Below are 15606 nucleotides of genomic sequence, written 5' to 3'. Positions count from 1 at the left end.
AGTAAAACAATGTCATGAAAACCTGTTTGTAAATGATTAAAATAATTTTCGTCTCATGAGACGAACATTATTTTCATCACATTGTTTTACTCATTTCCCAAAAACTATAGCACTCAGCACGTAATACTCTCCGGGAAGCTTTCTACTATCACTATCTTCCAACTGTGTAAGTTTAGTGTACATCTGTGGACCCTTTCACGATCTCATTTATAAAATTGGAGAAGAAGGAGAAAGTGCATTTAGGGAAACTGTCGTTGTATAGGTTTTCTCCATTTTCTTCGGCAAATGAGCAGCCAATTTCATGCGTTCGAATTGTGGGCCCTTCAGTTGTTACTGCATTTTAAATTCAGAGTTCGGCCATTCGATTTCGTTTTCGGTCGAGTCAAACTCCTTTAGCACTCTGTTCAATTTAGTGTATCGTCATGCTTTTTCGTGAAACACGCCTCAAGAAGTGTCTGCGAATTTGAATGATGCAATGTTACATTGAATGATTATTGTGTTAAATCTAATGACGTAACATTGCATGCATTAATTTGACTAATCAAAACTTAATCGAATAACCCTTTTCAGAAGCATTCGATTTCGCGCGGAATATAATAAAAGCTTGGCTGCCCATTTGCCGAATTGACCGGAAAAGCCTATATACTAGGTTACGTACGTTTTAAGTACGAATCTGCACTCTACAGCAAGTTTGTGAAATGAAGCAGGCCTTTTACTAAATACATTTTGTAATTAATGGCAAAGGTTGAATTACAGTTGCTGCAGTAAGCAAGTTCGAATGCGCACCGTGGTTACCTAAAGGTCGTCTACAAACCCGGATGCAAGTTCGGCTGAGTGACTAGACTTGTTTTACGTCACAATGTTTTATACCATCAACATCTCTCCATTGATCGCTAACAAGTAAGTTTTTATGCTAACAGTTATTTTGAGCAATTACCAAAAGTATCCAGTGCCTTTAAGCGTTCCGCGAATCGTCCATGACATTTCTGTACGCAGAAGTATTACCTGGTCGTTCCCCAACCTCACCGATTAGCAATTAACCTTCGTTTAGTATGGCAAGTCCGACCCGCAGTCCCTGGGCAAGAGGAAAGGGCAAGTGTCGAACTGTATGGATTGTTCTACCGGTTCTTTTTTTAATAGCCATGCTGGTCTATCGCAGTTACACAATATGACGTCATTAATGGAATACTTAATACCAGCTAAACTACGTTTTTTAAAATAATTATTGACCTTTTAGACCTTTTAATTTAGGGTACAAAGAGGTTAAAACCTCTTTGTTTTGTCGTCGTGGTTTTGTGTTTTTCTGTTTGTCTGTTTGCTGTGGGTGTTTACAGTGGGTGATTGTCTGCTTGCTTGTTTTGTCCCGTTGTTGCTGTTATTGCAAGTGTTTCCTTTTTTTACGTTTTGTTTTAGCCTATTTGTATTTTTATTTTATTAAGATATTTACGAGCACATTGTGCTTAGATCATGATTCATACTACAAAAAAACAACTTTCCTTATTTTCTTTATGGTTAAAATCTATGGTGCCCGAACTGCAATGTAAAATTTCATTTTCTATATTTTCTTTATCGGTTATAGTTAAAGGAAAAAACAGAAGTACGCTTACTTGAACAGAATACAATATTACCAGCCCCTTCCCTCTATCACCCCCCCCCCCCCCCCAACTTCTAATTTTGTCCTTCATTATTCATCCCTTGTTGTTGCTTTGTGTTTCCCTTCCACTCGACTGCTTTCATTACACCGGTTTCCTTCTGTCTTTGTTGTCATTAGCGTATAGCCTTTTGCTAAAAAGATTCTGCTATGGTCGAAACCACATGCTATCGACAATTTTTTTCATAAATAGGGCCATGATGCGTCATATTTTTGTGGAGAAAATCGAATTTCACTGCTCAAGAACATAATAAAACTATTGAACCCTAACCCTAACCCTTACCCTAACCCAAACCAAAAAAGACTATACTTGGTATCAGTTTGATGGTCTTTCAGAGCCAAAATTTAAGTAGGTATAGGTTGAAATAGGTCAGACCATTAGGCACTATTATTTTTTCAATGCATCTTCTCTTGTGGAAGAACCCCTTGTTCCATTTATCAAGAAACATAATTATAAACATATCGGTACAATAGCAATGTTTTGGGTTTGGTGTGCTCGTTTTGATGGTATTTTGGAAGCAAAGTTAAGTATGCCTGTCTTATACTACACAACTGTTTTTGTACGTGTATAGCAGTACTGGCGTAATGATAGAAGTTCGAAAACAAAACATACACTCTAAAAACTGCGTGCTTAGATTGTCAACACATTTCTAAGCATAAGTTTTGTACCCACTTTTTCATACGTTTAAGTGCTGAAACATGTTTAGATTTGTGTTTCTTTGAATCCTACAAAACATGTTAGCAGGTGTCAAAAGTATACACTTGTTTATTATTTAATCATGTCTAAGTTGGTACCGCACGTGTGTTTAGACGCTAAGCACTGTTTTTACAGTGTACCACCGATATCATGTATTATTCATTTATAATATTCTGAATTTTTTTAACCCGGTCTTAACGACAGATAATTGATGGATAAACTTTACTTACAAAGTGTTCACCTGAGACTAAAAGAGGGCCACAAAATGTGGGGACACTTATGTGGACTGACATGTGCGCACACAGTGGGTGCGTTCGTTTAGCTTCCCTTGGTCGACCCCGGTGTGTGGCGTTTGTTTTTACCAGGACGAACGTGGGTAATTATCTGCACACGTTCGTCCTGGGAAAAAAAAAACACCACACACCGGGGTCGACCCAGGGAAGCTAAACGAATGCACCCACAGTTTTTGCAGTGTTCGAACAATATGTGCCCATTTTCGCTACCTTATGAAGTTCCACATGGACAAAACAAAACGGGAAAAATAAAAGGAGTTTATAGGGGAATCCAAAAGACTGGGGCTCCACAGGGAAAATTGTGTGCAATGTATATGGGGACACTTTTAAAGTGCATGGACAAATAAAAGGAAAGAACGAATTAGTGCTCCAAAAGAAGGAATGTGTGTAATTTTCCTGCAAGTGTAAAACAAGACCTAAGTAAAGAACGAAATAATGCTCCAAAAGAAGGCAACTTTAGGAATGTGTGTAATTTTCCTGCAAGTGTAAAACAAGACCTAAGTAATAAGGCATGTTCTTTTGTAGTTGTCATCTCAAATGAAAGATTTTTTCGTTGACTCTATGAACATTTCTACTAGGATCGCTTCGGTTATTCAGTTATAAATTAGTGCGGATATAAAGACATTTAAATTAAATGTCAGAATCAGTTTTGTATGGTTCATTATTAATAACAAACCCTGACTGGTTGCTTTGCATTATGTACTATGTCGCTTTGTCGGGATATTAACATTGTGACTGAGAAAAATAAGCGCTTGTATTTTTGAGAAACAGCGATTTAGGTTGCCAGGTTTCCATGTCTCGAATTTCGTTGGACTAAATCCACAAGACCACAGGGCTTCTGATGTTCAACATTTTCACTGAACCAAAATCGTCACGAGAAAAAGGAAAACACCACATAAATCTATTTAATTTGTGTTACACAATGTCCACAGATTTGAAGATAATGATAGTTTGAAGATAATGATAGTAAGAAAGTTTCCTTTTACTTGCTAAGGTGCTGTAGTTTGGGGGAAATAGTAAAACAATGTCACACAAATTATTTTCGTCTCAGTTTTAGCATAGCATGTAAAAACGTATTAACCAGTTATGGTATTTTACAATAACATACAATAACTGGTTAATACGCTTTCTCATGAAAAATAATGTTCGTCTGAGACGAAAACGATTTGTTCACTCATTTCATAAAAACTACAGCACCTCAGTCATAAGTAATATTTTAAGGAATCTTTCTACTATCATTATCTTCAAACTGTGTAAGTTTAATAATTTGTGTTACAAAAAGTACCCAATTGCTTTCAGCGGTTATTATCACATGTTACATGTGGACATTGTTATTAAAGTTTTATTTATTTATTATTTCACAGTGGTGAATAATATTATTCAACAATGACAACAAATGAAGTTTACAAATTAAAAGCGTTAGACTTGTCCAGATGCTAAACTCACTGGCCCCGGGCGTGTGGTCCAGTGTTATTTATGAAACCCGGATTCGCAGTGATCTAATCGAAGCGAGGAATAATAGCCCACTATTTTTCTCAAATTATGACATAATTTCACATGGAATTATTAATCACAAGACTCGTTTTTTAGAATATAAATTGTCCACATTTCACACTAATTTCAGATCTTAAATTTCTCTATCGCGACCCGTACTGTAGTTAGCTAATTTTGTGTTGTTCTATAATTATTTACACAATTTTTTGTTGGAGAAAAACTGACCCATTACAAAAACAAAATCCATTATTATGCTCAAATGCTATTTCGTGGGCGTTTTACAGAATTGGACACCCTCGTGTCAGAACAGACATCAGTTTCGTTTACGAGCCAGCGATTTCATAATTGTTATTTTGATGACAGTTTGACAAGTCTAAATATGTGTGCAGGCAAAACCAACCTGCTCTTATTCAAAGCTCATTCCTGTGTAGGAAAATCTTATATAAGACGTTTTGTATTGACCGGGCTGCCAAGTCGTAAAACTCTGCATTTTTGTGACACTTGTTTTTATGCGGGTGCGTACTTTTGCTAATTACGCCACAAATTAACGGTAAAAAAAAATACGCGAGCTGTTGATATTACGAAACATTGTTAGAAACCACCTAGGCCTGTTTGAAGTTATGTAGGGCTTAGTTTTATGTAGAGAAATAGGTAATCTTTTCACAAAAATAGTTTGAGATCATGTTGGCTGTGGTCATACAGTCGGAGGGGTAATTTTTGTCTGCAAATTTGAGGATATTCCGGGTCACTTACTTGTGCAATCCTTCGACGTACCATTTAGCTTCCCTGGGTCGACCCCGGTGTGTGGCGGTTTTTTTTTTTTTTTTCAGGACAAACGTGGGTAATTATCTGCACACGTTCGTCCTGGAAAAAAAAACGCCACACACCGGGGTCGACCCGGGGAAGCTAAACGAACGCACCCATTGATTGATTGCACGTGACGTCATTGCCCGCTGATTTAAAACAACGGAAAGGTGCACGCGTGTACACGATGCGCACGACTCTTAGCCAATAGGCCTTTCACGCGTTCAATGTTAATCAAAGATGGTGGCCAATGGAGTCTACACAGACCAATTGAACTTCTGTAGACTGTTTTTAAGCGTTCACGTGTGTTAATGATCTTTATAGCTGATGTGTGTTGTCGTGTTTGTGTGTGATGTGGAAAGGTTAAACAACGAGAGAGGTTTAAATTTAGCACTTACCATAGCATAAACATTCCCAGTATGGCATTAGTAGGTGATCCCATGGGCGGAGGGTCGTTAGTTTTATATCTCCTATGTCGAGGTCTTAGCATTAAGGTAGCCACAAGGCCAGTCACCCCGCCGGCAATATGCACCGGGCCACCGCCTGCCACATCCAGTACGCCGAGGTTCCGTAAGAATCCCGCTTTAGCCCAAACCCAATGGGAGGGGAAACTACACACAAACGTATTCAACATCGAGAAAATAATGTATGCTTCCAAGCGAGTTCTTTCCACCATGGCTCCTGAGACTATAGTTGTTGCCGTCGTGGCAAAGGCTAACTGGAATATAAAATGCGAGTACAGATCCCCGGTCTTATTGGAGCCCGAGTCCACATCCAAGAAAAAGTTTCCGAAACCGGCGAAGGAATTGTTGTCAGTTGAAGTTCCGTTTGTTGGCGAATTGTCCTCGCCGAAACTGAAGGCGTACCCGACCATCCAATAGGTGATCCCGCCGAAAATAACGTCGACAGCATTCTTCACCATGATGTTCACTTCGTTTTTGGATGTAGCTGTGCCACTTTCCAGAAGACCAAATCCTTAATAAAGAAGTCAAAACTGACAATTATCATAATGAATTTACACTAGATAAATACATTAAAATCTAAGTAGACAACAATAAAACAGTAATTAGAAGAAAAAGGGAACAATGTACATTGCCCGTAACTGTTGATTAATTTGTCTGCCAAAAATCTGTACAGAAAAATTTTTTAAACAAAAATCCATTCGTTTTTAGATATAGCTGTGCCACTTGTAAGACAAAAATCCTTAACAAAGAAGATAAACATTTGGATCCGACATTTACCATAATGAGTTGGTATAATGATAAATCATCACATTGAGACCGAAAAGGCGAATTCGTGATGAAATTTGCATGGCAAAAACATCGAAATCTATTGGCAACAACAACAAAGTTGGAAAATAATCAGTAAAAATTAACTTCATTGCTAGATCTTTGAAAAAAATGTGGTATATTATAGTACAACCTTAAACACCCAGCAAGGAATGTTTTTTAAATGAAGCACAAATGGTTGTGATTCTAAAAACCACATTAATCTCAACAGTACAATGTTATAACGTAATTGCTAATCACTTAATAAATGCATGCACTCAATGACGCTGCATGATCATGATAGATAGGTTTCGTCAACACAAAGCTGATTTATTGGCATTTGTAAGTAAGGAAAAGATACAATAAAAGTCATTATATGTGAAGGTTTCCGCTGAGTACGCTATCTCCTGCTTGGGAGAACAGCAACAACAAAAGCGAAAACAAGTATATTGCTCTAAATAGAATACGGTCCTATCGCTCATTCCGTATTAAAAAAATAATAATAATAATAATTATCCATCAGTCGGTGGAGATTTCAGGGTTTTGGTTTTTTTTTTGCAGAATCGATACGGCTACAGTTTGCAGTACACGGGTAATGTTTCTTAGCAGAGTGCGATTTATTGATCCCGTGCTCTGATACGAATACCAAGCATGTTTTATTGGATCTTTGTTTAATCAAGCCACGCTTTGGTTGGTGACTCGCAACTAGAGAGAGAACTGACGGAGGAACGGTGGCCGGCTTCTGTAAAATGTAGGTCGCGATCTAAACTTAGTCCCTGGGCTTAATGTAATCCATAAACCTCGGGCAGGCCTGTCCTAAATGTGGCATAGCCCCAACTATGTACCAAAAGGTAGCCCTTTAAACAAGCTATCTTTTGGTTGATGAATTGCCACCAGAGGTCTGACAGAGAAACTGTGTGCAGCTTCTAAAATGTAGGTTGACATCTTAACGTAGCCCGGGGTCATATGTACCTCGCGCTCGCCAGTCCTAAATGTAGCCCCAAAGATCTGTGTAATTCAAGAGCAGTGCGATTTATTGATCCAAGGCTCGGACACGAATACCAATCACATGATTGGTCTTTGTTTATTCAAGCCACGCTTTTGTTCGTGAGTTGGAACCAGGTGGTTCTTTAAATGTAGGTTGACATCTAAACGTAGCCCGGGGGTCTTAATGAAGCTCTGTACCTAGGCTAGGCCTCTCCTAAATGTTGCCCCAACTCTGTGCCAGAATGTAACCCTATAAACAAGCTTTGTTTTTGGTTGGTGAATTGCCACCAGAGGTCTGACACAGAATCTGTGGGCAGCTTCTAAAATGTAGGTTGACATCTAAACGTAGCCCCGGGGGTCTTAATGTATAGCTATGTACCTAGGCTATGCCTCTCCTAAATTGACCCAACTCTGTACCAAAAGGTAGCCCTTAATAAACCAGCCATATTTTGATTGGTGAATTGCCACAAGAGGTCTTACAGGGAAAGTGTGGGCAGTTTCTAAAACGTAGGTTGACATCTATTTAATGTAGTACATGTTACTCGAATATAGGCCTGTCCCAAGTGTAGTTTGAACTCTATACCAAAATGTAGCCCTACGTCCAGACAGAGTTGCGGTTATGTAAGGCTGGGCTTACTTGGGTGTTGTTGCTATTTTGGTTTGCTTAGCCCTGCGGTGTGGCATGAGCTTTTACTTTCAAATACTGCTTTTGTAAACGAAAAATGTAGTTTACTCCGCGATGTTTTTCCTAATTTTGTTCTCAAAATATATTAGTTTCATATTGAAACATAACCAAAAAAGCCCCTGGACGGTGGGTTGATTCATTGACCTACAAAGTGACAGCCAAACAATGAGACTTAGTTGTTTCCATATAAAGGAACTGGAAACGTTTGATAATATTACTCAAAATTAACGTTAGCTTTTGAGAAAGAGGTTATTTCCCACTAAAATAGGTTAATCTGAGAAATACTTCAGGCATGAAGAAATGAGATCTGAAAGATTACAATTTTGTGCAACAATTGTGTTTTTTCTTTCATTATTTAAATTTTTGCAACTTCGATGACCAACTATTGAGCCAAGATGTTCATAAATTTGTTTTGGTTTGCATAAAATATGTTGGGATATATACCAAGTGAGAATACTGGTCTTTCACGAAACAATTACCAATCGTGTCCAGTGCCTTTTATCAAAGACTAACGCAAGCTAGTCGGGGGAAAATGTGCATGGAAAAATACAATTCTCTCGTATGAAAAATACATTTGAATGATGCAGACTATAACATTGGTAGTGAACATACACCCTCTTCAATCCTCATCGGTATTGACTAGAGGAGGCTTTGGCGCCTTTATCATGACGTCATCATTTATGTTAATTACCCTTTGTGCAGGATACCAAACACAACAAAACCTATAGTACGCCATTCCACCCTCGGTTTCCGATCACTAGAATGTTCAAAGTGTTAGCATCAACGAATACAATGCCATAAGAGACTTCACGTCTGGACGCCATTTTTTGTATCAGCACTTCCTGCGTAATCTGTTAAAAAGTTGTGTTCAGTTGAAAATCTTTTGTTTTATAAAAGGGCCAAAATATTTTCTGTTAAAATAACCTACAAAATATACCTGCATAATCTATCATTATAAAGAATACAAAGGTATGGGTTACTATAATTTTTAATTTCAAGATTTTTCCTGCTTTAAGTTTTACTATTGGTATTCTTGTATATGTACTTGTTTTTTAAATTAATGAAACAACGAACATTGAATTGATTTATTGAAAGGAAATTGTTAATCACTCTGTCCAATTGACGATATTTCAGTTATATACAACGCTTTATACAATCAACCTCTCCCCATTACTCCATACCATGTAAGCTTTTATGATAACAATTATTTTGAGTAATTACCAATAGTGTCCAAATACCTATGAATTTAAACGCAAAGAAAAAGGTATAACTGTGTTTTATGTTTGTATTGCTTTAACGCCATCTAATCCGCGGCATTATACACCCACCCAAGGTTGTTACAACAAACAGAATACATGGCATAATTTTTTTTTTTTTTCTAGTGAATTGTTGATTGAATTAATGTAAGTTTAGACTCAACTCAATCTGCTGATTGAGATGACTTGTTGTGTGTGTGTGTTTTTTTTTTTTTTTTTTTTGAAGTAATAAATAAACCATTTGTTTATCTATCTGTGCCTATCTATCTTTGAATAATAACAAAAGCCGTTTCTGAGCGTGGGTTGCCATGGACAACGTAAATCAGCACAGCTAAGATGTAATTCATTCCAATGTGATTAAAAACTAGGTCTTAACCCTATCTATGACGAACGATCAAATATACGCCTCTGCAATCAGTATAGGCCCTATACTTCTACTTTGTAAAACGAAAATTGAAATAAATTATAAACTCCTTCTGCCTATTAATATTACATCATAAAAAGTTAACCTTGCATTAATCCTTTGCGTTGAAAGCCTAATCTTTACACAAGATCCGCAAAATTAATATTTGATCATACAACACCATCTATATTTATGAATGTGCTGTGCATTTTTAATATTTTACTTCTTTATAATGCCCGGTGAATGTCTAGAATTATTTTAGTTCATTGGTTACCTGTAGTTGATTTATTTTCCAGTTTAGGTAATATTTTAGGGGCGTGTATTCACCCCGACTTTATCCCGGTGGGGGAACAAAGGGCCAATGTTACTTCCAGACACATCATGATCTGTTTTAAGATAAATGTCCAATAATATCTTGTACATTGTGTGACTTCTATTCCAGTGTTCTCCCTTGGTTCATTCCATCATATGCATACAAAACAAATCTGTGAAAACTTTGACTCTATTGGTCATCGAAGTTGCAAGAGAACAAGAAAAACACCAGTGCACAATGTTTGTTACTGCCAACATCTATCCATTGCCCGTTACCTAGTACGTTTTTATGCTAACAATCATTTTGAGTAATTACCAATAGTGTCCATGCCTTCTTGCATAAGATACATGTAAATTCACTATACAAACATAAGATAATTCACGAATAATTTATAATATCTCCCATGGGAGGATGTGATACAATTATTAATCAGTAATAAACATGTGATAATTTAATACGAGCGTGCGTCAACCTTACTTCAGTGAACAGTGTTATTTATTACAGAATTTATTACAGAAAGACAGGTGTTTACAAAAAAAAGTAGCTAGAGCTTTTTGACTGGGAATAATATGATTACTATGGTCTCCGAGTTGGGATCGGATATGTCGAGAATATGGGTCATTATTGACGTAATTATTGATGGCTTGTTGTTTGATGCTCTGCATAAGCGATATCCCTGACGACAACTCTTCATCAACAACAAACAATCCGCAGTTAGACTGAAAGCTGAAAAATTAGCATTAGTTTACAACGTGCAACTGAGATACGAATATATGAATCCGGCAGTCCATAAAAATAACGCGATTTAAACTAGGGTGGATTATGTAATGTTCACTAACCGGACTGCAACAAAAACAACAACATACCACAGTTATACTAAAAGAAAAGCTGATAATTTATAACGTTTAGTTTACAATGTGCAACTGAGATTATGAATCCGGCATAGTATATAAAAAATAAAGCGATTCAAACTAAAACGTTGGGGTGACGAGGTATGACCTTTTAACCAAAAAGGGGGAAAATGTAATATTCACCTACCGGACTGCAACAACAACAAACATACCACAGTAAAACTAAAAGCTGATAATTGTACGTTTACAACGTGTATCAGAAATGCAATTATACAGCCTTTAATTTCAATGCATATCTAGGCATGAGTTCTGTATACCCACTTGTTTTCACATGTTTAACCTAAACATGTTTAGCATTATTGTGTGTGATTGAATGCTACTACGATTTGAGCAGGTGTCAAAAATGCTACACATATTTATCGCGTCATTTAAAAATGGGTAAACAACATTTGCGTTAAACACACTGTTTTAAGAGAGCTAAATGATATAAATTAAATGTTTCACCTACCGGACTGCATGGTAAATATTACGAAGGCACTAGTCAAAATCCATATCGGATCATCCCACGGGTTCGGTAAGACATATTGGTTAACGACGTAAATAGGGCAGCCGTCGGTGTTAGGTTCACTGGGAGTGATATTCGTTGAAAACGCCGTCGTTGCTTCATTCATCTTGCCTAGACTATAAAAATCCCCTCACAAAGTGATGTATGTTGGCATCATGTTGTTGGTTCGAAAACAATAACAACATTTAAAATCCTGAATGCTGTAGAAATGCTGTCCGTCCCACGCGCAGCAAGTTGCTAGCAGCCAATTTGTTGGACCCTTATTATGCGTACTGCCCGTAGATACCCGACCTTCTATGCACGATGTACACACTCGCTCTCCCTCTACACACGACTCAATGCTAATTAGTATTATTGGAGGTCAAATGTCGACATACTTGTCATTTACAAGAAGATGTTGGTTTGGGTAGTTAGTTAGAGTGCATGGGTGATTGGTTTATGAACAGAGTATAATGCTAAGTTTGACTGTTATGCGTGACCAGGCGCGTTGATAATTTTCTCATGCATATGATACAACAATAACTAGCATTACAAATACATACAGTGAGTCTAGATTAGACGATACACATTAGGGGCAATTTTTATTTACCAAAGACAAAACAAAAACTGCATGATGAGGTATAAATGTATTTGGTTTGCGATAACACCCCCATGTTACCGCAATTCAAATGTACAAAAATAATAATTCAAATAAATAAATTAATACAATTATAACGATGAGATTAAACGTATCACCTTTAAAGGCGGTTATCTTCAGATCTTGAATTGATTGCTTTTTTATTTATTTATTTATTTATTTATTTATTTATTTATTTATTTATTTATTTATTTATTTATTTATTTATTTATTTATTTATTTATTTATTTATTTATTTATTTATTTATTTATTTATTTATTTATTTATTTATTTATTTATTTATTTATTTATTTATTTATTTATTTATTTATTTATTTATTTATTTATTTATTTATTTATTTATTTATTTATTTATTTATTTATTTATTTATTTATTTATTTATTTATTTATTTATTTATTTATTTATTTATTTATTTATTTATTTGTTTATTTATTTGTTTATTTAACTACTCAGAGAAAGAATTACTAACGCGGTGTTGTTTGTACAAATGTTGTTTTTTTGTTGAAGTTATTATGCATTTATTAAACTAATCCGAGAATCAATTACTTACGTGGTTATGTTTTTTTCAAGTTTGTTTTAACCAAAGTTAAAAATTTATAAGAAAGACACATAGTTTTTCTGACCAACATAAATTATGTTTATCATTATCATTGATAACTCTATGAACGCAATTAAATGCACACATAATCTCGCATCTAGTTTAGCATCAGACAATCTAATGTCAATAGCAGTTCATATCTAGTTTCAATAAATTCTGATTTTTATTTTTTTTAGTAGTAGTAATTAAAAACTTATTGTTTTATTTGCTCTTTGTTGTCTTTGTCTTGAATTTGAGTGCATTCACAAATACGTCAACATTTAAGGGCAGTGGACACTATTGGCAATTACTCCAAATAACTATTAGCATAAAATCTTACTTGGTAACGAGTAATGGGGAGAGGTTGATAGTATAAAACATTGTGAGAAACGGTTGCCTCATAAGTGACGTAGTTTTCGAGAAAGAAGTAATTTTCCGCGAATTTGATTTCGAGACCTCAGATTTAGAATTTGAGGTTACAAAATCAAGCATCTGAAAGTACACAACTGTGGTGACAAGGTAGGTTTTTTTCTTTCATTATTATCTCGCAACTTCGACCACCAACTGAGCTCAAATAGTGTTCAGAGTCTTAAATGCTATTTTTATAGAGAGCAGGGCGGATTTTCTCAGTCCTACAATAATTGGATTGACTCAATTCCAGATGAGATAAACCAATATTCGAGTGGCCAACTTCTGGTTCAAGCTGCTTTTTATGCGAAGTGTCAGTGTTTGTGCTTTTAATTCGTTACCTCGTAGTTTTATAAAACAAGCTGCCCTGGGGAGTTGTTTCTTCAATCGCCCCACTATATATGAGGCTTAAAGGCAAAGGGTGGATTTCACAAAGAGTATTAGTCTTATGTCGAGTTAGGACGAGTTACTCGTCCTAACTTGGGACTAGTCTTGAATTTTTAATATCTCCTAGGACTAGTCCTAACCCTTTGTGAAATCGACCCCGTGGACCCCTTTGGTAAATGTAAAAGACCAGTCTTCTCACTTGGTGTATCCCAACATAGCCTATGCAAAAAACTAAAAATCTGTAAACATTTTGGCTCAATTGGTCAACGAAGTTGCCAGCAAAATAATGAATTAACAAACACCCTCGTTGCATAATTTAGTGTGGTTTCAGATGCAAAATAAAAGGCTTCAGCTGAAACCTTTTTATTATTAATTGGGCGAAAAACAACCTCTTTCTCAAAAACTGCTCACTAGGTTGTTTATGCTATAAACCTGTAGTTACTATTTAGCCGAATGGCTAATTATCGGAGTGAATTAATCAAATGAATTTCCGAGACACGTCGAAAAAGCAGCATGTACACTTGGCGCGTTTAGCATTTTAAATTTTAACAAGCCCTCCCGCCTTGAAGGGGTTCGGTCATCTGGCCACTGTGAGTCATTCGATAGACATTGAAAAGTCTCACACTGTGAAAATAATTACAACACCCTTTAAAGGTTTTATTTGTGACGTGAACAGTCAACGCACTCGTGTGTAGCAACTGGTTGAGAAATCATTTTTCCATCTCCAGCCAGACGCAAGCAGACTATGTTCAGGGGGACATAGCTGCCCCCCCCCCCCTTGTAGTTAGGCGTAGACATGTACAGGTTTTAAATATAATAAGATTAACCTATTGTTAATTTTATTACTTTTTATTAAAAACTAGAGTGTTTAGACACCCCCATCCCCCCGAAGGCGGCTTATTTCTTACTGTTTAATTACAAAGGTCGACTTGGGATACGCAAGTAAATAATCTTTAAATTCAATCCGATTCAATTCGATGTGAATTTTGTTTCCCTTACTCAAAATGAGAAAATACATGATCATTTGGACAAAAATAAAGGTGTGCAGTACAAGCAAAGAGTATTATAAGCATGACCACTTCTATGATACTGGGGGGGGGGGCACGTTATGTTATAAGTCTTGGCTAGGGAGGCTGTTCAAATAAGCCGAGACTGATGGAGAACGGACCTAGAAAAAGTACACAACAATAACCAAAGAACAACACAACAAAACAAAAAGCGGGCGGGCAAAAGTGCGCAGATGTACCAGTAATGAGCTCATTATACAGATAATGCCCACTAGGCTGGACAGAAATGAGAAAAACCAAAGCAAAGACAACAGAACAACACAAAAAACAGCGGGAGATAATGAAAAGATGTACCTTTATAATGAGTTAATAATACAAACAATGTCATGGAAGTAATGACAAAAACAAGAAGGCAATTCAGGTGGTGAACAGCCCTAGAAAAAGTACAAAATCAATAAGCAAAGACAAACAAAAGAAAACGAAAAACGGACGGGCGATCGAATGCACAGATGTATCAGTAATCAGCTAAATATACAGATAATGCCTTATAGGCTAGACAAAAATGGCAAAAACAATCATCAAAGAACAAAGAACAAAACAGAGGGAGAGAATGAGAAGATGTACCATTAATGAGCTAGCTATACAGGCAATGCCCAATAAATGATGACAACACTAGGACCAGCTAGAAGCAGCACATAAACAACAATGTCATGGTAACGAGATACATACACGGAATGGGAGTGTGTGTTAGCACTGTATGAGTGGTATCCAGACACTGGCGCCTGGGGAACATTGATTCCACGCGGACTGACCCAATTAACCCGACTATACTGACGACATCATCGTTCATTGTACGATACCTCTCACAACAACGGATGGATGCGTATGACGTCAATGCAAGGGAGCCTACCCTGGACCCAATTTCATTTTCGTGCTTACTGTAGCAGACAAATTTGCTAAGGTGTAAACGTATTTCACAGGTTAGCAAGACAATTAGGGGTCATCTTGGCCCAATTTTATGGTTCTGCTCACCGCTGAATTATGCGCTTACGATCACGATTCCCCGCTTACGTGCAAGCGCCGAATTTCTGCGCTAGCCTTGTAAGCGTAAAATGCCTAGTAACGCGGAGTACGCACGCGCTGAAGCCAAAATTCGCCGCTAACCCGTGAAATACGCTTGCCGTAAGCAGAAAGTTCCCTGCTTCCGTAAGCGCCGATTCTGTGCTTACGGTAAGCAGAGCCATGAAATTGGGCCCTTGTGCGTTCACAATGGATTTGCATTGTGAAATCACTCATTTTCGTGAAATAAGCACCGGAATG

At 36.8% G+C, this 15606-nt stretch overlaps 1 protein-coding gene across 1 annotated transcript in view; it reads right to left on the bottom strand.

The window, feature by feature from the left end:
* The window catches only part of LOC117296080 (putative ammonium transporter 2), a 42124-nt gene extending 30625 nt beyond the window's left edge, over positions 1-11499 (bottom strand). Inside the window, exons 1-2 of the mRNA XM_033778952.1 lie at positions 11211-11499; positions 5338-5914 (exon numbers count right to left, since the gene is read on the bottom strand). Of these exons, the coding sequence (XP_033634843.1) occupies positions 5338-5914; positions 11211-11373 (740 nt within the window). The 5' untranslated portion in view covers positions 11374-11499. The remainder of the gene's footprint in view (positions 1-5337; positions 5915-11210) is intronic.
* Positions 11500-15606: the final 4107 nt, after the last annotated feature.

Source organism: Asterias rubens, chromosome 10 (assembly GCF_902459465.1).
Source record: "Asterias rubens chromosome 10, eAstRub1.3, whole genome shotgun sequence".
Taxonomy (NCBI): Eukaryota; Metazoa; Echinodermata; class Asteroidea; order Forcipulatida; family Asteriidae; genus Asterias; species Asterias rubens.
The sequence above is the reverse complement of the archived record's forward strand: the minus strand, read 5'-3'. Positions and strand labels throughout refer to the sequence as shown.